Consider the following 23,633-nt stretch of genomic DNA (forward strand, 5'->3'; position numbering starts at 1 on the left):
GCACCAAAATGAAAGTTGAGACAAAGTCTGTAGACGTTCGTAGCTGCTACCTGGATCGTTTTGTGAAATATCTTTCTCACATCAATTCAAAGCAGTTTCTGAAGCTGTTTTGCTAGGAATTTTTACCGTGCCATAGCATCATACTGTGAAAATTTTGCGCTAGTGTTCGCATGCATCAACGCTGCACACATCTTGCAGAGCGCCGTCCGTCAAATTCTTGCCGGGAAGGATTGAGCGTAAAGAATTACACTCAAATTGGCCACTGCTGTGAACAATAATCAAATGTCAAGGTACAATCGGTTCTGAAAAAATTTAAGTTATTGAATGTGTGTGCTGAGATTTCTGTTGCTACAGATTGGCAGATTATATGGAATCCCACCCCTACATGGTAAAAAATTCCATTTTGTGTTTTTGTATCTTTTGTGACGCCTGCCAATGCCGACTGTGAAATGTTTGGCTGTCACAACTACCATCCACCTGTCAAGCAGAAGGAAGTGGTGACTTTGTAATGCCAACAGCTACGATACAGAGACAGGGAACACTGCTAACCAGTTACCTGTTTCTCAAAAGTCCCCAAGAGCTGTTTATTCATCGCCTATTCATTTGAGGACTAAGCCTTGGAACCCTTGGAAAATGGTTACATGTATGAGACTGTGTGTGTGTGTGTGTGTGTGTGTGTGTGTGTGTGTGTGTGTGTGTGTGTGTGTGTGTGTGCATCCTTGCCTGCCACCTACTTTTGTTTGGCAGGGCAAAGAAAACAGTGAATAACAGACTAGAAGACAAGGTGAGGGAAAGCAAAAGAGTCATCCAGACAGCCTAACTCCTCCATCCATCTATCCAACCATCCAACCATCCATCCATCCATCCATCTTCCCCAAATATCTGCTCCTGACCCGCCGCCGTGTGAACTCAATTATCTCTACCCTTCATTTCACTGTGGAGATAATATTCACCTTGCTGATAACAATATAAGCAGTAATACATTTCAAGGTGACGTGTCTTGTTCAAATTAGAAATGGATTCAGAAGCATGTTGAGAGTCTGGGCGGACATCATTGAACGTCCGTCGATAATTTCGCAACTTCACCTCGATACGCAGATGGAAGGAGAGAAAGGTAGAAAAAAGCTGGATACAGAGAGAGAGATGGGGAAAAAAGGAATAGAAGAAGACATGTGGGAGTGAAGAAGGGGGAAAAAAAGGCGGCGGCCACTGTGGGACCAGATTGCGAGGGGAAAAGGTAAGAAAATACCCAGGGAGGGAAAAATATAGAGGTCAAAACAGGTTAGGGAGAGTTTGGGTGGGGGGCCCGATATTGGAAGGAGGAGGAGAAGGAGGAACAACTGTAAAGAGAGAGAACTGGGTGTTTTTGTGGGGGGAAGAAAAACACAGATCCTCCCCACCACAGATAGAAGGAGAACGAGAAGGAGATGGGAGAGAGGGCGACATTAGACGATGTGGGGAACAAAGCAGAAAACTAAGAGGAATAGCAGGAGTAAATAAAGGATGGAGGAAGAGCTATGGGGGAACAGGTGTGTCCTTTAACCCCTTCTCTCTGGCTACTGGCAATGTTTTGACATGTCTACTGCTGCCCTGCTACCACCACAGATGGTGCAGGCTTGTAAAAAAAAATAATTAAAAAAAGGCTGAAAAACACAACCTAGTTGATTACGAGTGACGATAATTTCCAAATGTTGAGGCGGCTTTTGTTTTTTTTCCCACATTTGAGAGCTACATATCATTTTAGAAGCTTAATCATGACACAAGTCCAACGCAATGCAACGTGAGTCTAAGAGAGGTGTACTGACCCCCTGTTTCGTTTTGGAAATGTCCTCCATCTGAACGTGCAGATCTTCAATCTCCACTTCCATGGATTTGCGGGCTTTGACCGCAGCTGCGCACGTGAACTCGGACTCCTCCAGCTGCAACGGGCACAGAGGTGGAAGGGGAAGGCATCGTTAGGGGAAAGAATGCACGTCAAATCCTGCAAATAGGATTCTTATTCAGAAATGTCATTAAGGCTGCAAAGCACTGTCTTACAAATATGAGTTACAGTATTATGTGTGTGCAAAATAACAGCAGTAGACCAAAAAAATAAATATATGCAGTATGATTAAGAGAGAAATACTACAAATATTGACATACATGAGAGAGAATATGGGAATATGAAGAAAACATGTGAAATTAGCTTCTATACATGATGTGTAAAATGTGCTTCGTATTCACATTAGCAGGTTTACAGAAGGCCTTACATGTGTACAGAAAGTCGCTATGCGTGTAGACCTGCATTGTTGGAATATTCAACTTATCAAATATATTCTGTTTACAGAAGATATTCAGCAAACGTGCAAATTTGTATATGTGCATTGCTAGCTGTTCACCTTGTCAAAATATAAAGTGAAACCAAACATAAAACCAAAACATGAACCCAAACATAAACCAAAAAAATAAGTACAAAAATGTACAAAAAAAGTGATTGTGCAAGGGTGCATGCACATAGTTGTCTGTTCACATTATTCTGTATCGTTGTGTAAGAGAGTGAGTCGGTGTGAGTTTGGTGCTGCACCTGGTTCTTGAGCTGGGCGATCTCCCTCTTGCTGGGTGCGTTGTTCTTCATGTGGTCCAGCATGATCTGGGCGTCCGCCAGCAGAGCCTTGGTTCTCTTCAGGTCCTTCCTCAGACGCTTCTCTGTCTCAATGTCGCCGTGTCTCACCTTGGAAACAGGTATAGCAGGGTTGGGTGACTGGACAAATACATCAGGGAATACTGTTTATTTTCAGTTGGGGATACACCACCACCTGGTTCAGGAGGTTGTTTCTTGACTATGAGGACTAACAGTAAGTAAATAAGTAAGTAAATCTTTAAACCAGGGTCACAAAGTGCTTCACAAAACAATGTAGCAGAAACAATATGTAACAATATAAAAAGATGAGTTTTGAGACGCTGGTTAAAACACTCAACTGTCTTTTTAAAAAGTAAAAATTCCCCTTCATGGTGCATTTAAAAGCTACATTTACAAAAACAGAAATGCTTCCATCAGCTAAGGCGGCATCTGTTTCCATCATCTGGGTTGAAGCGATTAGATTTATTGAACATCAACAAAACACATCCACCAGAAAAATGGAAAGAGTCTTTCAAGAACTGATTAGTATTGGTCAAGTTGTTATTGTTGTTTAGTGTCACTATAATATTGGCCACATTTCATGCTTTCATTTGAAGAAGAAAACAAAGAAATGTACTTGGCAATAGTCTAATGTACCAACTAATGGTCATACAGCCATGATGGACAACATCTCAGAACATCCAAAGCCACTTTTGAGCTGCTGTTCAATGAGACTGAAGCATTCATCGGGCCGATCAAGCCGGGCCTACATCATTATGTATTCAACAAATCTTTTTCATTGCTATTTGTTGCATGTCTTTAATAACAAAAGAAAACTCCTTCAAGTGAGCGTAAAAACAGTTTTTGCGCTATTAAGACAATTTTCATCAGATTTTGCAGCTTCCATTCAGCCCTTCTAATTCAATACATCATAATTTGCATGAAAATACGCGGTTGGGATCACGCTGCATTCAATGCATGATCAAATGCCACAGCTCTCAATTGTGTCGGGGCTCTCATTAGCAATACACAGAAAACCACTTCTTTCTTCATAGCACTGTCACAACCTTGCATGCATTTCATATGGCACACTGCCTCAAACACTTGTCGTTGGCTGTGGCTGTTTGTTACAAGCATCTGTTGTTTATCTACCACGATGACTGTGTGGTGATATAATGGAATTATGTGATATGCTAACAATGTGACTCACAATGCACGTATGAGAATATTTTAGATGTTGTTGATTTAGTATTGAAATGTAGAAGTGTCTTCACTGTATATGGGGAGATAATAGTGGTGAAATAGTCATTATTACACATTCTCTAATTGGGATGATTTCTAGTGAATTAAATTAGAGCAAAATTAAACTCATTTGGCTACTTTTCGCTACTTTTCGCTTTCACTTTAAAAGTATACCCATAAATATTCCTCTAGTGTTTCACAAGTATCTGTAATCAGAAGGTAATGTAATGGAATACAGTTACATGTTTTTTAGCGGGAGCTCTGTGTACGTTGGTTCGTTGGTTTGTGTGTAACGCATTTTGCAATGCGCAGTGTTTAGGGTAATTACGGTAGGGGAATTACTGTTTAGGTGATGCAGAGCATTTTCCTCCTTCCATCGCCTTTGCATGCATTCACGCCAACTCATTTATTTTTGCACGTTCTATCTGAATATAGGGTAAGACAGCTCATCACTAGTCATGATAGGACTGGGACCCAACGCTCAACCAGTAAAGGTGTGTTCAGTATGTAGTTACCTCGTCCTGGGCCGACAGCAGCTTCGCCTCCAGCTCCCTCCTCTCTTTCAGCACCTTCTGCTTCTCATCATACTCCTCTTCTAGCTGGACCTCCATTTGCTTCAGCTGAAAACACACAGAAATACAAGTGCATTCATTCTGTCTGTCCACACAGGAATACCTCAGTGAGGTAGTAACTCATCTACATACAAGTTTCAAATGTAGGTTTAAAAATTGCCCAGCAATCCCACGTACTAAATATTAAACCATCTTATCATCATATGGGCTGTAGAACAGATTCATTCTACCAAAGTCTGCAGCAGCTAGTATTTTTGAATACTAAGGACGCATGAAAATGAGCAAGATAATATGCCGGGGCTAAAAGGCTCAGTCATAAAATTCAAAATTTACATCTAGAGAAAACCATAGGGGTATTTCTTCAATGTATTTATTCAGCATAATGTATCGCTATGTAAATGTCATTGGAAGAGACAGTGTACAGTTGGTGCTCCCAGCTTGTGTAACCATGAAAAAAGATAATTATGCGTAGGCTGCTGAGGGCTCCACTGGTTGAGGGCAGTGGTGGGGGCAGTCGGTATTAGCAAAGGAAAACAAATACAAAACAACACAAATAGGCTTAATAGCAACAAAGTTGAAGTTGCACCCAAATACCAGCACCCACCCACTCACCCACCCAGCCATCCACACACAGACCAACACACAAACACACAAACTGTCCATCGTATCAATATCAAGGCAAAAGCAAAATTATAATTCAGTGTGCGCTTGTGTGTCAATCGAATAAATAAGTGTGAAAAAAATAGAATGTGAAATTGAGAAAGAAATCGGTTTGGTGTGTGTGTGTGCGTGTGTGTGTGTTGCATATCCTTACCTTCTTGCTGCAGGACTGTCTGATCTCCTCCACCTCATCGTCTTTGCTCTCTATGTCCTTGGAGTGGGTTTGACGCAAGCGCTCCATCTCCATCTCCAAACGCAGCTTGGCCTGGAAGACAAACGCAGAGAGACACTGTACACACTGCATTCAAAATATATACTATTGTCCCCCACCGTGAAATCGGCCTACTATGGATTCTTCGTCTTTTTTGAGAGTTTTTCCTTGTATGCATTGAGGGTCTAAGGCTGGTGGTGCCGGGTAGATTAGGTAGGCTGTCTTGCTATGTGTCTTGTGCTCTTCCTGATGTTTGTCCTATATCATTGTGTTCTATGGCTGATTGTTGATCAGTTAGATCTAGTTAGGCTCATTCTCTGTACAGTCCTTTGAGACATGCTTGTGTTAAAGGGCTTTATAAATAAACAAACTTGAACTTGAACTAGCGGTGGTCGAGAATAGAGTTCGACCAATATGGATTTTTGAAGGCCAACACCAATACCAATATTTTGAATTGAAGTTGCCGACATTTTGCCAATATTTGACCATTTTCATGCCACAAAATATACAAGTATTCCATGTTTCCGCCTGAGTTTTATTTTTGTCAGGGTGGAAAAGCCTCTGAAACATTTAGATCATGGGATGCTAAAACTCTCCATAGGATAATAAACATATTCACACATACTTGTGTGGAATCCAATCATTACAAGCAAGGCAATTTCTAACCCGGATTTCTCCTTACTGACAAAGTGGAAATGATACATTCTGTACCAGTTTTCAGTTTACACCTTGCAGACAATGAAGCTCAAGGTGTAATGTAAATCTCTGCGTCTCACACAGCGGGGCGCGGGATGACGGTGTGTCATTCCTTGACAGCTCTTATGGAAAGCGCTGGAAAAACTTGTCATACCAATTCGGCGGCATGCTCGCAATTATGCCTGATGGTCTGTGCCCCTCTGCTGTGCATGTCAATGTTGTCGCCGTTACCTCGAACCTGCAGTCTCGGTGCTTTATGTTTCATTACCTGGACTCAAGGTTTATGTGGTCCTTTGTGCACTGAGGAAGGTTTGTGACCCTAAAAGCCACAAAACCCATTACACATCCATCACTACAGTTCATAGTGCACACAATATGTTACATAAGATATCTACATTTGTAAACATACTTGATACAGTGAATGTTTTTCTTACAATTCAGATCTGCAAACCGAGAGACTTTATGTATATATGTAAGGCCTTCTGTAAACCTGCTACTGTGACTACAAAGCACATTTTGCAACTATATATATATATATATATATTTTTTTTTTGTCTTGATATTCCCATACTCTCTCATTTATATATATTTCAATATTTGTACAATTTCCCATGTATTAATCCTACATGTATTTCATCTTTTAGTATGCTTTCTTATTGTACATATTTTGATTCATTTTTTCATTGTGTCAGTATGTTCTACTGCTCTTACTTTGCACTCTCATAATGCTCTAACAGTCATTGTTTCTTTTTTAACTCGCGATATTGTGATATTTTCCATGATATCGACAATTACATATCCAATATGCAATATATGATATTATCACAAAGTGCGATAATATTGTATATCGCGATATTTTGGCGGGACAGTATCGCGATGTTACATTTTGGATATCGGCCAAGCCTAGACGGGAGGCCTACCTGCTCCAACATCTGGATGGTGCCGGCCTGCTCATCCAGCTCCTCCTCCTGGTCCTTGACCTTGGCTTCGATGTCCCGGAGCTGCTTCCTGACCTTGGCCAGCGACGCCTCGTCCTTGGACTCCTGGGAGTTGAGGTCCTGCAGCTCGGCCTCCAGCTGCTCCAGCTTCAGGTTGACCGCGCACATCTCCAGGTCCTTGTCCTGCGCAGGGGGTGGGGGGGTGAGGGGGAGGTTACATGCATAACAGAGATGAGGTGGAGGCCAGGGAATTATGTACATGGACTAGGAACACACACACACACGTGTCCTGGTCTCGACCTGCAGCAGATGATTACATGTACAAGGATGATGAAGGGAGGCTGTGGAATTATTTAGTAATGCTGAGCAGGCGGGTACAAGGAGTACATATATAGACATGAAGATCTTTCTAAGACCTTGGGATTTAACTGGTGACTAACTGGGTCACTGATAATATACACAGTGTAAATAGGGTGAGCCTCTCAAATATACATTCAGAAAATACGGGCACTAGGGTTGAACTGATATGGGTTTTTGAAGACCGATACTGACACAATATTTTTTGAATTGAAGCTGCCAGTAGCCGATATTTACTGATCAAAATGTCTCATTAGAATCAGTTCAGGTTAAGGTCTTCCCATAGACAACCAGTGTAATATTGATCAATTCTACAATAAATATGTAATCAATCAAACTGCATCATATCCATCATATCAGAGGTGGACCACACTGACTGGACTAGATCTGATTTGTAATAAAACAGCAATATCTGCCCCATATAACAGTCTAATCTAAAACACACACACCTCCAGCTGCTGTCGGAGGCTGAAGACCTCCCCGGTCAGCATGTCTTTCTCTCTGGCCAGCTTCTCCCTCTGGCTCCTCTCTCTCTGAACCTCCTCCTGGGCCACACTCTGCTCACTGTCGAACCTGGAGGTGCACGCACACACACACACACACACACACACACACACACACACGCAAGCATACAGTAATAATAAATTAGCAGGGGTGGAAAGAGTGTCAAAACATCCCACTCAAGTAGATGTACCATCACTTTGATGAAATTTTAGAAGGAGCAGAAGTAAAATATATAAAAGTAGAAGTAAAATTATTTTCGTAAAACAAGAAAATAATTCATTTAAATTGTGAATCAGTGCTAAATCACATTATATAGCTATATGGTTATATGGCTTCTACATAGTGAATAGCATAAATCCTGTACTTTATTTCAACATTTTTCAAATGAAGTGCTGCATCTGCTTCTAGGGGCAGAAAATCATTCTCTATGGGCTGAAACCTTCAACCATGTTGCACTTCTGGCCACACCTCAATCAGTCATGTTGAGGCAGGTATTTCGCCACTGGCAGCGTCAAATGCTTTGCAATCAGAATAATCAGTACAGGTGGGTGATCCGTAATCACCGACACACCTCCCTCCCGCTCTTGCTTCCGACCCCACTTTTTCGCATCTTTCAAAACTGTGTACTAGGCGGAGACTGGCTGAAAACAGGGTGTCTACGCGCTCTTTAAAACAGAAAAACGCTGCATATAATTTTTCCCATGCGAGAGAAAAAGAATTAGGACAGAGAGTTCAATATGTGATATTGCCCATGTTGTTATCGTCTATGTTGAGCTTTCTACAAATAAGATTCTGAAATTCATGTCATTATTCAATTGGTGACAAAAAAAACAAAACAACTGAAAACGTCCATTCAAATTATTCAATAAAATGAACACATTGGTGTTTCTTTTCCTATCAGCTATCAAACCAGCTAGCAAGGCTAGCAAACTAGTTAGCGACAACCAGGCAAACACAAACCGATATATACTAATGCAGGATGGATGTTAACTAAGCTACTATCATGAATAACTTGAACATTTAATGTTTGTTAGTTCACGATTCACGTTTTTTGACGTGACTCACAATTAGTTTCTGATGCAATGCTTATGGAGAAACTACAACATCTGTACTCTGTAATGCATGTGAATTAACATGGAGCAGTCAAAATATAATTACAATCACAATGAAACGGCATTGTGAAAGCATCTTGTTTCCATAATTTGATGTATTTCCAGCTGAAACAGGATGTTGGGGTGAGACATAACACAGGAAGGAACTGTTGGAACTGAGGAGTGTGTCTTTAAGCAAAAGTAAAATTACTGACTTAAAAATATGCTCAAACAAGTACTACTCACTTACATTAACCAGAGTAAATGTACAGCAATTCATTACCTCCACTTTCACACACTAGTAAACTGCTGCCTGGGTTGGCCACAAACATGCTGCTATACACTGTACCTCCCCTGTTTGAAGTACAGCACACACACTCAGCCACACACACACAGCTATAGAAGATGTCCCTTGCTAGTAGACACACACACACAGTTTTGCAGCAATACAAATGAGCTGGAGACTTGTCTACTCTCTCTGCACAGCGTGATGCTATAAACAATCTGGAACACAATATATTCTTTCTTTTCCAGATACTATTTTTACTACAGCAACACAACCGAGCCTCACGCAGCGGAACAGTCTCTTACTGAACATGGCAGAAGGTAATAAAACTGGGTTTAGTCATATGTGTCTGAAGACGCTATACACAAACATGAATGTGTGTTCACAGACTAGCGTTGGAGAGTGTGTGTGTGTATGTGTGTGTGTGTGTGTGTGTGTGTGTGTGTGAAAGAGAGAGAGTGTGTGAGAGTGAATAAGTGAATTTGTACCCGTTTTGACTGACATTGGAGTGTCAATGCTGCAACTTTTAGCTCTGAATTCTTCAGTTACACAATGCAACCCAAACGACAGGTTCTCTCTCTCACACACACACACACACACACACACACACACTGGGGTTAGACCGATATATGGTGCTGATACTGGCCTTTTATTACAAATCAGATCTGGTCCAGTCAGCGTTGTCCACCTCTGATATGATGAATATGATGCAGTTTGATTAAAAACATTTGTAAACTTCTGGGTGATACTTGTAATTGTTTGGTCAAATTTAAAGATACTGAATATCGGCAGCTTCATTCCAAAATTATGGTATGGTATCGGTATTGGCCTTCAAAAACCAATATTGGTCAAACCCTAACACACACATAACCTCAGTCCCTCTCCTGCCTTCCCTCTCTAACACACACACAAGATTATTGGTGACATTACAAGGATGTTTACCAGACAAACTGACAAAGTCTATCCCTACTTTCAGACAGGAAACAGGAAATGTTACTGGCATGACATCTTTCTATAATCCCATTATGATTAGTGGTTTTGGTTGACATCTTTCTATAATCCCATTATGATTAGTGGTTTTGATTGACATCTTTCTATAGTCCCATTATGATTAGTGGTTTTGATTGACATCTTTCTATAATCCCATTATGATTAGTGGTTTTGGTTGACATCTTTCTATAGTCCCATTATGATTAGTGGTTTTGGTTGACATCTTTCTATAATCTATTATGATTGGTGGATTTGGTTGACATCTTTCTATAGTCTGTTATTATTAGTGGTTTTGGTTGACATCTTTCTATAGTCCAGTCATTATGATTAGTGGTTTTGGTGGACATCTTTCTTGATGATACAGTGTAGCACAAAGCTGTGCTTCAGCATTATATTTTTTATTCTGTCATGTTGGATTGTAGTCTTTTTGCTCAAGGCTTGACAGTAGCACCACTAATATCTTCTTTGGGGAATGTAGCTTTTATAAAAAAAAATATTTTTAGAAAATATTGCTCAGTATTATTGGTCACATTTTTCCTGCTGTAAATAACTGGGGGGGGGGGGGGGGGATTTGTACGCTGTGTATTGTACAGTCTGGGCATGGATGTCTTTCAAAAAAGGACCTTTTATTCCGAGAAGCCAGGCTGGGTTTTGAAGGACTTTTTTTTAGGCTCAGGCCTTTGTAAGACAGCAGAGACTGTGCTTTTTGTATTTTTGTATGTAAGCCTTGGCCTCATCATCCCAGTAACTACAAGCAAAACTAGAGGCAGCAGGAGCACAGGAAAACAGCAAGTATGAGTGAGATGTTCTGAAGCTCTGGAGGCTTACAGTGACACGGCTCTTGTTTCTCAACAGTGTGTATACACACTCGGGTTCGATCAATATCGTTCAATATGGGCAGGGGCGGACTGGCCATCTGGAGTAGTGTTTTCCTGGTGGGCCTGTTGACCGGTGGGGCGCCGTTAAGTCCAGCAAAATGAAAAAATTAAATTTACCAATAGTTTTGGAAGCTACTCATATCCAGTATTTTATGCTGATAGTCAATATCTGACCATTTTCCTGCAAAAACATTCCATAAAAATTCAATATTTCCCACCAGAATTTTACTCTTGTCAGGGTGGAAAAAGCCTCTGAAACAGCATATACACCATGGGCCACATAAACTCTCAAACCCAGAACCATAATTATAGATATAACCACATACACTCCACAATAAATACACAATCAATCAAACTGCATCATATCCATCATATCAGAGGGGGACAAACAGGACCAGCTCTGATTTTTAATAAAAGGATAATATCAGCCGAATTTACTGGTTTAACCCTTTTATACACTTGTTTTCTAGTTCACCTTTGGTGTGTGTGTGTGTGTGTGTGTGTGTGCGTGTGCGTGTGTGTGTGTGTGCGTGTGCACTGACTTCCTCTGTTTCTTCTCCAGGTCGTGGTTGCGGCTCTGTTGGCCCTCCAGGTGCAGTTTGGTGTCCTGCAGTTCGGCCGTCAGTCTCTGGCATTTCTTCTTCAGCTGCTGGGCGTTTCGCTGGGACTCCTCGTTATCTGCCTGTAGGTCGCTGATCTACAGGGACGGACACACACACACACACACACACACACGACAAAGTCAGACCTGGAAATGAAAACTTTCCACAAAAAACTCAGTCTAAAAAAAGGAGGATTCACATGGTTTTTAGAATGGGTTCATTTGATCCCAGGAAGATTAACTTGTTCTTCTAATGGAGAACCATGCTACATTCCACTCGCAGTATAAAAGTGATCACATGAGAAATTGCGATGGGCAAACCGCCTCATTTGTGATTACTACAGCAGAATAAAATGGAGCTAATATCATGATTAATTTTTCTGCACCACGATACATATTGCCACATTTTTGTATTGCGATATATCGTCCCATCCCTAGTATTCAAATATCTTCTTGTTGACTGTATTCTAACCCTATTTACAACTGGTATTAAAATGAGATCTGCATCTGGATAACTGGATAAGGAACAAAGCATGTTACTACTGTGTAAATGCACACAGCAAGCCAGGTGGAAATACAAGTCGTACAATGTGTTTGCATTAGTGAGAAAGTAGCCGCCCGTGGGGTAGAAATGTCAGGACTGCAGGTCGAAATGTGGTCAAGATGCAGATTGCATTTTAATACTGGCTGTAAAAGGGGTTTATGCTCCCTTGAACAATAAATACTGGGATTTGAAGCAAAACATTGTAAATCAGCACTAGTTCTCTATGCTTCACCAGCAGGTCTGGTCTGACTGAGGCAGACGCTACTTTTTCTGCTGCAGCCCAGAATAAAATACACTCTTTCCTGACAGTATCTCTATCCTTTTTACAAATGGCTCCGCTGTGTATCTCCAACACCTGGCCAAATCTTTTGAATGTGAAAGGCCAAGGCTACTTCCCTAAAGCTTTTTGTGTCATCGGCTGATTTGCATTACAGAGACACACCGACACGAACTGGTGTTAGAAAGCCAGAAATCCCGATTAGTGATTTGAAATAGCCTGGATAGGCTAAACACATTTTCTAATATGTAACAATGATAAAAATGCATAGTGTAGTGTTTGTAGAAACATAGAAACCCAAGAAGTTTAAAATGGTGTGTGTTTGCATGCAGCAGGTTTTGACCAATATGGGTTTTTGATACTTTGTGCCAATATTAAATATCTTTAAATTTGCCCAATTTCATGCCCAAAAAGGCAAAAAATAGTGTAGTTTTGCCCCAAGAGTTTATTCTTGTCAGGGTGGAAAAGCCTCTGAAACTCACTAGTAAAACCCAGAATAATAATTACAAATGAAATATAAATAATTACAAATAATATAAATATTCATGCATACATATGTGGAATCCCACTCCAAATGTCCTATTGTGTGTTCATGTTAAGGGCTTCTCATAGACAACCAGTATAGTATTGATCAATTCTACAATGCATCATACCCATCGTATTATAGGTGGACGACACTGTTAATAAAAGGCCAATATCAGCCCCTAACTCTAGTGTGTGTGTGCGTGTGTGTGTGTGCATGTGTGTGTGTGTGTGTGAGTGTATATTCACCCTCCTCTCCAGCTGCCGTTTGTTCTGCTGCTCCACCTCCAGCTTGTCGTCAAACTCCTGCTGAAGCCTCTTCTTGGTGAACTCTATCTCCCTGATGGCTCTCTCATACTTCAGCCTCCACTCCCCTCCTGCGACACCAGCATTTCCACAGTCACAGTCTGCTTTATCTTGGTACACTACATTTTATTTGTAGTTTGCTCTCCATGCACATTAAAAACGATAGCCACGCTTTTCTCTGATGTGTGATGTTTATTGGTCACTAAAAATCAATACATACACTGCAACACCACATTTTTCTTTATTTTTTATTATTTTCCATAGTTTAGAATAATAGTTAAGACATCAAAACTATGAAATAACACAAATGGAATTATGCAGTGACCAAAAAAGTGTTAAACAAATCAAAACTATCTTATATTTTAGATTCTATAAAGTAGCCGCCCTTTGCCTTGATGGAAAGGCAAAGGCTTTGGAAAGAAATTCATACATAGGATCAACTTCACTATTTATATTTGTCTAAGAAACACATTTCAAGCATTTAAGCATAAGCCTTTAGATCAAAATGGCTTTAAGAGAATGAAAAACACAGAACATTTAATCAGGTGACGGGCAGTGTAAATTCAATGGAACTTCAATAAATTGATCACACACATATTTTATAATGTGTAAAGGCCTACTAGCACAGAACCAGCCACCAGTTGCATAAGGTGAAGATTTTGCAATCCGTTACTGCTGATTTAACAAAGAAAAACTTTGTTTGCATCAAAAATGCATTGAGAACCTTTGTCTATAGACTACTGCCTCCATTTTTGTATGAAAGGAGGAAGACAGAAATCGTGAGACTACAGGGAGACGATGACTGACTTAAATGACAGATGTGCATGGGCAAATTCAAATCAAATCCCCTGGTAATACTAATGCCATGTGGAGAGGCTTCCAGACGTTGATTTTTAACAAGCAAGGCATCAGTCTCCGATAACAGTTGGATTTGACACCGTTTATCTGAAGAGGGACCCCATGCTGTTGATTCCTGATAATTGTGACTACGATGCTCTGTTTGATTTATAAGGCAGTACATATCTTTTTCCTTTCTGAAACTGATATGCTCTAGCACAGTGATTCTCAACCTTTTTCATATCAAGGCCCCCTAATTTAGTCCACATTAGGGCCACAGATGATGAGATTTTGCCTCTCAGACCCAAATCTGAGAAGATTTTTATTGTTAGATATGATTTTGTCCAGAATTCCATGACTATCTGTATTGTAGGTAGAGAGATAACAGTGAAACTATGATCAAAATAGTCATTCTGCTACATTCTCTAATTGTGTTAACTTACAGTGAACTAAATAAAGGTGAAGTTTAACAATTGATCAATTTGCTGGGGACCCCCTGTAACCCCCTCAAGGACCCCTGGCGGTCCCCAGACCCCACGTTGAGAACCACTGCTCTAGTAGTCCGCACCTCAGTGGCTCAGTGCTCTTTTCATTTAGTTTTTTTTACCATATGTAGCCACTTTGAAATCGTATCCATCTTTTCTATCATTTCAAATGCTTGAATAAATATTCATTAACAAAATTCTAGCATGAGCAGTACTTGCTTTGGCATACTGACTGTGCCCCAACCTACACATTTTGCAAGTTTGAAACCTTGAAACTACCAACCGTCGTGTTACATTTTCACTCTGCAACTAACTCAAAGCTCTGTATAGTACAAACAAGTAAAGCAGCGACAACCTATGCACCAAAAAGATGCTTAGAAAAATCAATTGTACATTCACAAAGACTGTACGCCGAACAAAGACAGCTGGCAGCCTGACTGCGGGGTGTCTGGGACTGCGATCGAACTTCATTTTTCAATTTTGTATGATCCATTTCTAATGCACTTCTGCGAGTAGTATTTCTTGCCTTTTGTCACATCATTGATTGGAAACTACCCCTGCAGTTTCAGCCCCTCAACTGGAGCAAAGAGACTTGGATTTTTAGAGTTTGTGTACACACAAACCGGGCGAGTGAATTCCTATGCTTGTAAGGTCTTTGCGGGAGTGTGTATACATGTGTGTATGTGCGTCTGACCTGTGTTGTCGTCATCCATGTCTCCGTTGAGTTCGGAGGCCCTGATGAGTCGAGCCTCCATCACCTCCATCTCCATTGACTCCATCTGTTTCTTCATGCTGTCAAACTTGGCCTGATGGATCGAGGGAGGCAAACAGCATGAACATTTCTGCTTCTCCATACAATAACCAGGGAGTTCTCCAACATTTTCATGTCTTCAACCCCCAAATAGAAACACATTGGACCCTAGACATTAGATAGATTCTGCTGTGTGGAAGGAATACTTTAAAAACCCATCTTTCTTATGCATTACGTAATGTTGTTATGATGTGTTACGCCATGTCGCAGACATAGACATTCAGTCCTGGCCGCGGTCCAGCTTTTTAGAAGACTGACCTGCATTACTAATAAACAGAGGTGTGACCAAGTCAACTTTGCTCGAGTCCCAAGTCAGTCTCAAGTCTTGAGGCACAAGTCTCAAGTCAAGTCCCAAGTCTAAATGTAGATTACCAAGTCAAGTCTAAGTCAAGTCCATGTCATTAATGTCAAGTCTCAAGTCTAAATGTAGAACAGCAAGTCAAGTCAGAACAAATCAAGAGTCCAGTATCAATTTAATGTCTTAAAGAAAACTAACGTCTGCTGGAACAAATCTCATCACTTTCAATCTAAGTCATTTACACAAACACAAGATCTCAAGTCAAGACTTTAGAAACCTTTTCAAGTCATCAAAGTACAAGTCAAAGTCAAGTCCCAAGCAACCCCCTCGAGTCCCCACCTCTGCATGTAAGTATAACTTCCATTGCCTGAGCGAAATCAAAAAAGTAAATGAAATTTCTTCTATAGTTGGCGCCGTCTTTAACAGCTGATCAGTGTAAACAAACACTTGTGCATAGCAACAAACGCAGTAGTGATTTGTGTGTGAAAGGGTCCAAGCTGGCAGATTGATGGGCTTAATTAGCACAATTTCTAGTGAATTAAATTACAGTAAAATTTTAAGTGGTAATCCTCAAGTTTCTTGCTTTTTTAAATTTAGTCTCCATCTTTGGTGCTCAGTGCTCATTGCTGTGGTGTTTCTGCTCTGCTCTTCCACCTGTCACCTGTCAATCAAACAGTGTGTCCAGTCTGACGTCTTTTTCCTCAGATTGTCTGTTGTTGAAGTTTGAGTTTTTGTAGGTGGCTATGTATACTATAAAGTTCGTTGATTTAGTTCCATTCATGGACTGGCTATAGGGAATTCAACCAATACAAACCAAGCATGGACACACATTAACCAGTCTGTCCCGCTGTACATACGTGACATGAAACCCCTCCGTCAATATAAATAACCATATTGTCTCCTCCTGCCTCTCTCTCTCTCACACACACACAAAAACCCCCCCCAAAAAAAACACCATCCATCCCACATTTCTACAAGCCAGGCAATTTGTAGCCGGCCCTTCCCCATCAGCAAGCATTCCGCTATCTGAGCAGTCATTGGAAAAATCTATCCCAGCCATTTGGAGTGCCCCCCCTCCCTAAAAACCAATCATGTCAAAAATGTCAAATACTGAACTAAAAGGCTGGGGGGGGGGGGGGTGGGGGGGGGGGGGGTGTAGAACTAGCTTGACAATATGATTTCACAATTACAGCCATCACAATATATGTGTGTGTGTGTGTGTGTGTGTGTAAGCCAGAGAGAGAGAGAGAGACAGAGAAAGAACAGGAGAGTGTGTGTGTCCATGCATGAATAACTACATGGTGAGTATCAAGATTGTTGCTGTTGAAATGAATGCGATGCCAGCTGACCTGGTGCTTCTTACTGCCGTATTAACAAGCGCTCTATAGCTTATATTCTCACTGTCATTATCACAGTTTATTGCTATTGTGATTATTAACATGATGTTTGTTAAGAGCCCTACAGTTCTTCATGGATTAAATCTGATTTTGTGATTAGTTTATAATCCTATCCGGAAGGGCAAGAGGTAAAAAGAAAAATTTGATCATTCATTCAGGCATTCCCTATTCAGGAAGGCAAAAGGGAACCACAAAACAAAACTGACATGTGGGAACATAACCACACACATATCTCAACACTGTAGTTTTGAATGGAAAACCATTTGGTGGTAAAATTATGGGGTTATTTATTACCTCCGCCAAGGAGGTTATGTATTCAGTGCCGTTTGTTTGTTTGTTTGTCTGTTTGTCAGCAGGATCATTAAAAACTACTGGCCCGATTTTCATGAAACTTCATGGAAGGGTGTAGCATGGGCCAAGGAAGAACCCATTCAATTTTGGAGCGGATCCGTGTATTGGTTGCGCTTGAACATTTGCATATCATAGAAGACAGACTATTGGCCTTGGCGGAGGTCTGCACTCTCCGAGTGCCCTTCTAGTTAAATAAGGTGCAGTGTTAACTCAAGAGAGCTAATGGGGATGAGAATTCAAGTAAAAAACAAAAAATGTCTCATGAACTATAAGCCATAGCAAAAATGTGTATGTACAAAATAGGATTCTGATGTATTATGGGTGAAATACCCCTTTAGAGTAAGAAAGTGGCATTTTGCTCCTGTGTGTTTTTCTGGATTCTGAAGAAAAGCTGCCTAAATAAGCGCGGCTCTCAAATTCATACTATCTTTATCAACAAGCGACTTTATCGTTTTGGCAAAAACGCAGCATTTCAACATAGTTTGGGGGTGACATGCACACTGTGGGGCCAAACAGGCACAAGATCATTTATAGGAAGACTTAAGTGGGATGAGTGCATGTTGATTAAATGAAAGACAAAAAAAAAAAAAAAAGTGTGAAATAAGTGACTGAATTCTAAATGAAAAAAAATGTGTTATGGGTATTGCTGTTTTTCCCACCAAACAAAGTGGTATATTTAGCAGCCTAAAATTAGATATGAAAAATAATGAGCTGTAACTTCTTTGTGTTGAGTCAATAAAAAATGAGTTTGTGGAATATGCCTATGAGAACTTGTTGGAGTTGAATGAATACTGCAGTGTGACAGAACTCCTAGGTCTTCAGTAATTACTGCCAAAATGCCTTGACAAAATAATACTGTTTAAATATGAGACAATCTGTTATATAGTTTCAATTTATCTAAATTTAATTTGACAGCTTTCAAAATTTAGATCCCTTATTAAATATTACAATTGAGTGAAATGGAGGGAAAAAGCAGGGCTGTCTGACGGAGCTTAGCCTGCTCCATTTCAATAATTCATGTCAACTGGCTAATGTTAAAATAACATTACAGCTCAAATATAAAAACAGAAGTTCGCCATCGAAGAGTAGAAGTAAAATTACATTTCACAATGCCATGCAACCTTAAAATTAATTGTCAGTGTCAATAATCCTGGCAAGTTTTCCTTTCCCGATTGTGTTATTTCGGGTGAGCACCGAAGTAGAAACCTGGCTTGAATGTTAGAGATTGACCATTACCTTAATGCTAAAAGGCAACTGAGTCTACAGAGTGTTATCCATCTCTATTTTCCATCACAATAAGGCAGTTCTATTTCAATTTGCCTTAATAGCGCTCTGCTTGGGAAAACGCATCAACTGAACGAATGGGTCAGTGCCTAAATGGGCAAGGTGAAGCTTTTTTTTTGCTGAAATCCAATCAGTCCCATGGTGTGTAACAATTTTAATCAGACCAAAACTTAAAGCAGAAGAGTTGGGCCTTTGGTACGCTGTAAAATATCACAAGTGTCTAGCAATTGGACCAAGAATTTGGCACTGAAACAGCAAACCCATGTTGATCCAAATCAGCTCAGACTGTATGGACTGTTGGTACTTGTGTGACTTTTTGTGCGTTTGGTTAATTTCTTGTCATTTGTTTCATTTATTCTTTATTTAATCAGGTAGTTTCATTGAGACTGAGATCTATAGAGAGGCATGAGAACAAAAGCATTTGCAAAAATGACAAAGAAAATACACAATGCAATAAAGTCACATGTTCTAGCAACACATAGGGACATACATTACAAAACCATAGAAAAAAACACTTGAAAATCAAAAGGGAAGCATGCTTTGTTTCTATGTGTGTGTGTGTGTCCCTACCTGAAGGTCCTTCATGTCCTTCTCCAGGCGGAGTCTCTCAGAGGTTTCGCTCTCCAGCAGCTGGGAGGCTGACTCTCCGGTGTTACGCTCATCGGCAAGCTCTGACGACAGCTCTGTGATCTGATGCAGCACACACACACACACACACACACACACACACGGCAATTAGCAAGTGTTGAGCACGTCTATATGAATGTGCAGCTTGCTATATTTAGTCTCCCTTTATAAGAGATGACAGTGTTTGTTTTTAGGGTTGAAGACTGTCATTACTATTATGTTTGTGTGTGTGTGTGTGTGTGTGTGTGTGTACGCTCACCCGGCTTTCGAGGCGGTCGCTGTTGAGTCTCAGCTCGTTCCTCTCTTTCTCCACCTTCTCCAACTTCTGCTTGAGCTGCTGGATCTCCTCCTGGGCAGGAAAAGACAGAACGAGGAAAAGAAAGTGTGTATGAGAGAGAGAAAGAGGGAGAGAGAGAGAGAGAGAGAGAGAGAGGGAGAGAGAGTTTGCATTCAAGGATTCAGCAGATAAAGTGAATTAATCAGCAAATAAAATAAGTGTGCTCTCAAGAAACCCTGCCTTGCAAAACCAAGCAAGGGTTTGGGTGGCTCTCACTGGTGTGTGTGTGTGTGTGTGTGTGTGTGTGTGTGTGTGTGTGTGTGTGTGTGTGTGTGTGTGTGTGTGTGTGTACTCATTGTTAGAGAATTGCAGGAGTGTATCACTGGGTGTATGTGTGTAGGTGTCAATGTAGGTGTCCATAAGTGTTGTAGGTAATTGTGGTTAGACTGATTTATCCATTTGCCAATATTGTCCTTTTATTAAAAATCAGATCTGGTCCAGTCTACCTCTGATATGATGGATATGATGCAGTTTGATAGATTACATATTTATTGTACAATTAATCAATACTACACTGGTTGTCTATGGCAAGCCCTTAACCTGAATTAATTCTAATGAGACATTTTGATCAGATTTCACACAAGCATGTATGGATGTGATATATTTATCATCATTCTGGGTTTGAGAGGGGTTGAGAGTTTAGTGTCCCATGGCCTAAATGAGGCTTTTCCACCCTGACATGAATACAATTCTGGGGAAAATACTCAATACTTGGAACTTCTACAGAGCTAAAAATATTGGTGTTGCCTTTCAAAAACCCACCATTCAAACCCTAGTTATAGGTATGTACCAGTATACTGTATGTTAGTCTGTATGTGTGTGTGTGTGTGCGTGTGTGTGTGTGTGCGTGCGGATACTCACATCCTTGCCACGGATCTGCTCCTCGGTGAGCTGCACCTCTATCAGAGGCCTGACAGTGGTGAAGAGCTTCCACCAGGGCCAGCCCTTCACTCCTCGATTCTTTTGAATGTTCTTCTGGATGCAGCGGATGGCCAGGTCCTGAATCTGATAAACACACACAAAACAACGATCAGTGGAGGGACGACGTAAGAGTGAATGGATAGCAGTGCACAAACAGCCATAAATAGTTTGTATTGTTTTCGGAGTAACATACTGTATTTTAATGCTAGCCAGAAGGGCAAGGAAGGGGCTTCTCCATGTGCTGCTGTGTCTAAGAGCCTGTAGGATTTGCATTAGGTCCTTGTAGAACTGCCATGTCTGAAACCCCTGTGGCAGTAACCTTTATAGACCAGCTGATGCTAGTTTTCACTGCAGTTGCATTGGAATATTGAGTTTTCTATTTCACAATTCACATTTCTCTACAATTCAAATTGCTAGTAGAAGTGTTTGACTAGCTAGTAGAACAGGGGTCATCAAATAGATTTCACCTGGGGCCAAATTCGCACAGAGCAAATAGTCTTTGGGCCGGGCCAAGGGTGTGTTCTATTTCCAAAACCAAAAAATAAAGACAATCGGCAAATAAGTAAATAAAGCTGCAAGGTTATGTTGAAATTAAGCATGGTTTATTCTTCTGTCTTAACAAAGCCAAATGGTTGGGACTGGGAGTAAAAAGCCTATCACAGGCAGCGCATGTGCATCTTTGTGCATCATCTCTGCAGTCTATTCCTTTGTTATTAAATAGCACTGGCTGGCTGACTAAGTGCCTTTTTATTCTTGTATTCTCTTATATTGTCAATATGTAGGCTGTTATCAATAAAGGATCCCATTACCTGGATGACTGAAAAATTATCTAATTTACTCCATTTTAAATAGTTCCATTTGTCAAACAAATAACTAACCTGTATATATCTAAAGTGCTCCCTTTCAAGTACTGTGTCAAAGATAACATAACTTAAAAATATAAACAGTGCTACACTGTTCTGTTTGTTGCTTGCTGTTGTCCTCTCTATGAGGTACAGAAGAATAGAAATGAGGCCCCTTTTACAGAGAAATCAGCTGTTCTGCCCATCTGCCCTGCTACATCTCTCTGTGCTGTCAGTCTCACCTGTATCTTTACATCGTTACATTACAGCCTTTAACATTATTACATGATCTACTCTGTTTAACTGCTCAGCAGCTCCTCTGGTCCAGACTGTCCCTGCTCCTCCTCAATGAGTCCTTTTCCTTCTTTGAAAATATTTTTCAATATTAATCTGGATTGAGGGAGCAAACATTCAGAGTTACAGTTAAAAGTTAATATTAACATTATCAGTCCAGTCAGTGGATACTGACTAGCAGCTATACCGCGTGCTGATCTCGGAAACCCAGCTCTATTCCGAGTAACGTTAACTGTTAGTTCTGTTCGGGAAGTTAGCCGGTCGTCTTCTTGGCATGGAAAAAATAATATATCCCTCACGCCCGCGCGTGCAATGGGAGGCGAACAGACGGGTCCGGTGAGAGCGAGTGAGCGAGCTAGCACGAGAGAGAGAGACAGAGACCAAGCGAGCGAGAGAGAGAGAGAGAGAGAGACAGAGAAAGGGAGCGAGAGCGCGCGGAGCAATTAGGGGCTGAGCGAATCAATGTGCTACACGCAGCTCTACAACTAAATTGTGAAAAGAAAAAAAACAAAACATTGTGGCGGTCAGTGCTGATATTGTGGCAGGCCGGAGTGGGGCCAGAGAAAAATTGCTGGCGGGCCGGATTTGGCCCGCGGGCCGCTAATTGATGATCCCTGTAGTAGAAGATTAATTTCAAATTCCCTGGTTTCCTGGTAAGGAAAGTGAATCATAAAGCTCTCAATCAGTAACTGAATAATCTATCATTTGGACTCCACCCGATTAAGGTGGACGGAGCACCTAAATAAGTTATTCAACTTGCAATGCAAAATCTGATGGCACCTTTGTTTTGTCCAAACCCCCCCAACCCAGCAGCCGATACCAGTGTTTGAAGAACCGAACCAAGACAAGCTTCTCCCAACTATGGATGCAGAAGGGGTATGGATGGGCAATACAGGGGAGGAAAAGTGAGTGTGGGGGATTAGATCTTTACATAGAGGAGGGATGAATGGTCCCCATTCAATTCAACAGAATGGACCCTTGATGATGTGAGCGAAGAGGGGGTTAGTGAACACTCAGCCCTCTATGACTGCAGATGCCTACAAATCATCATCAGGGGTTAGGTGATGGTGACCCACCACCCTGTTATAACACTTTATATGTTTGTTTGTATGTTTTTCCTTTAGTTAGGCAGATACCTGTGACTAGAGCACCGATAGCAAGTGAACACTCCAAGCACAAATTAAACCATCAATATTAATTTGGCAATTAAGAGGAATTCCATGCTGGAATCTTCACAAGCAGCAAGTAATCTGGCAACCCAAACACTACTATACCAGAGGTTGCCATGTGTGGAGAGTCTTGATCTGTGTGTTGTTATCTGGGTTCCTACTCCAATTTCATTTTAAAATTCCATACTCAATTTCTTGCCTGGATTTGAAGATTCTAGTTCAAATGATGGATTTTGATAGTGTTCTAATAATGATCATCAAGGTCATGTCGCTCTCATCTTCACAACAAATGTAACATGAAATGACAGTGTGTCTATGACCACAGTTTTTGTCCAATTGACACATTTTTCCAGACCTGGAGATGACTAAATACATTTTCCATACTTTTCCAGACCTTGTGTTCTGCTGGTTAAGCCCTTAAACGCAGCTTAATTCCCTTGATCAAGGGAGGTGCACACACATTTCATCTCTCGGCATGGTTGGCCTACTTACCCTTGCGGTGTCAAACATATGGGGAAAGTGCATGCGGTTGGTCAGACTTTAATGCTGCTGCTTATGACACATTGCCCCCCACTAGCACTAGGTCAAATCATCCCATTGTTTGCAAATCACTTCCTTTATCCCCTTTTCCATCAGCGACTTCTACACGAATGCAGGAGTGTGTGCTTAAATAGCAGTACACTAGGATTCAGTAACTTGACAGAAA

At 40.9% G+C, this 23,633-nt stretch overlaps 1 protein-coding gene across 5 annotated transcripts in view; it reads right to left on the minus strand.

Annotated features, from left to right (window-relative positions):
* Positions 1-23,633, minus strand: part of myo18ab (myosin XVIIIA b) — a 137,143-nt gene that overhangs the window by 22,126 nt on the left and 91,384 nt on the right. For all 5 annotated transcript variants that reach the window (XM_078283971.1, XM_071905459.2, XM_078283970.1 and 2 more), the window contains 12 exons: positions 20,563-20,706; positions 19,624-19,713; positions 19,308-19,427; positions 15,291-15,402; positions 13,218-13,345; positions 11,567-11,721; positions 7,725-7,848; positions 6,901-7,101; positions 5,228-5,338; positions 4,357-4,461; positions 2,564-2,710; positions 1,806-1,919 (listed from right to left, as the gene is read on the minus strand). In XM_078283971.1, the coding sequence (XP_078140097.1) occupies positions 1,806-1,919; positions 2,564-2,710; positions 4,357-4,461; positions 5,228-5,338; positions 6,901-7,101; positions 7,725-7,848; positions 11,567-11,721; positions 13,218-13,345; positions 15,291-15,402; positions 19,308-19,427; positions 19,624-19,713; positions 20,563-20,706 (1,551 nt within the window). The remainder of the gene's footprint in view (positions 1-1,805; positions 1,920-2,563; positions 2,711-4,356; positions 4,462-5,227; positions 5,339-6,900; positions 7,102-7,724; positions 7,849-11,566; positions 11,722-13,217; positions 13,346-15,290; positions 15,403-19,307; positions 19,428-19,623; positions 19,714-20,562; positions 20,707-23,633) is intronic.

Source organism: Centroberyx gerrardi, chromosome 6, assembly GCF_048128805.1.
Source record: "Centroberyx gerrardi isolate f3 chromosome 6, fCenGer3.hap1.cur.20231027, whole genome shotgun sequence".
NCBI lineage: Eukaryota > Metazoa > Chordata > Actinopteri > Beryciformes > Berycidae > Centroberyx > Centroberyx gerrardi.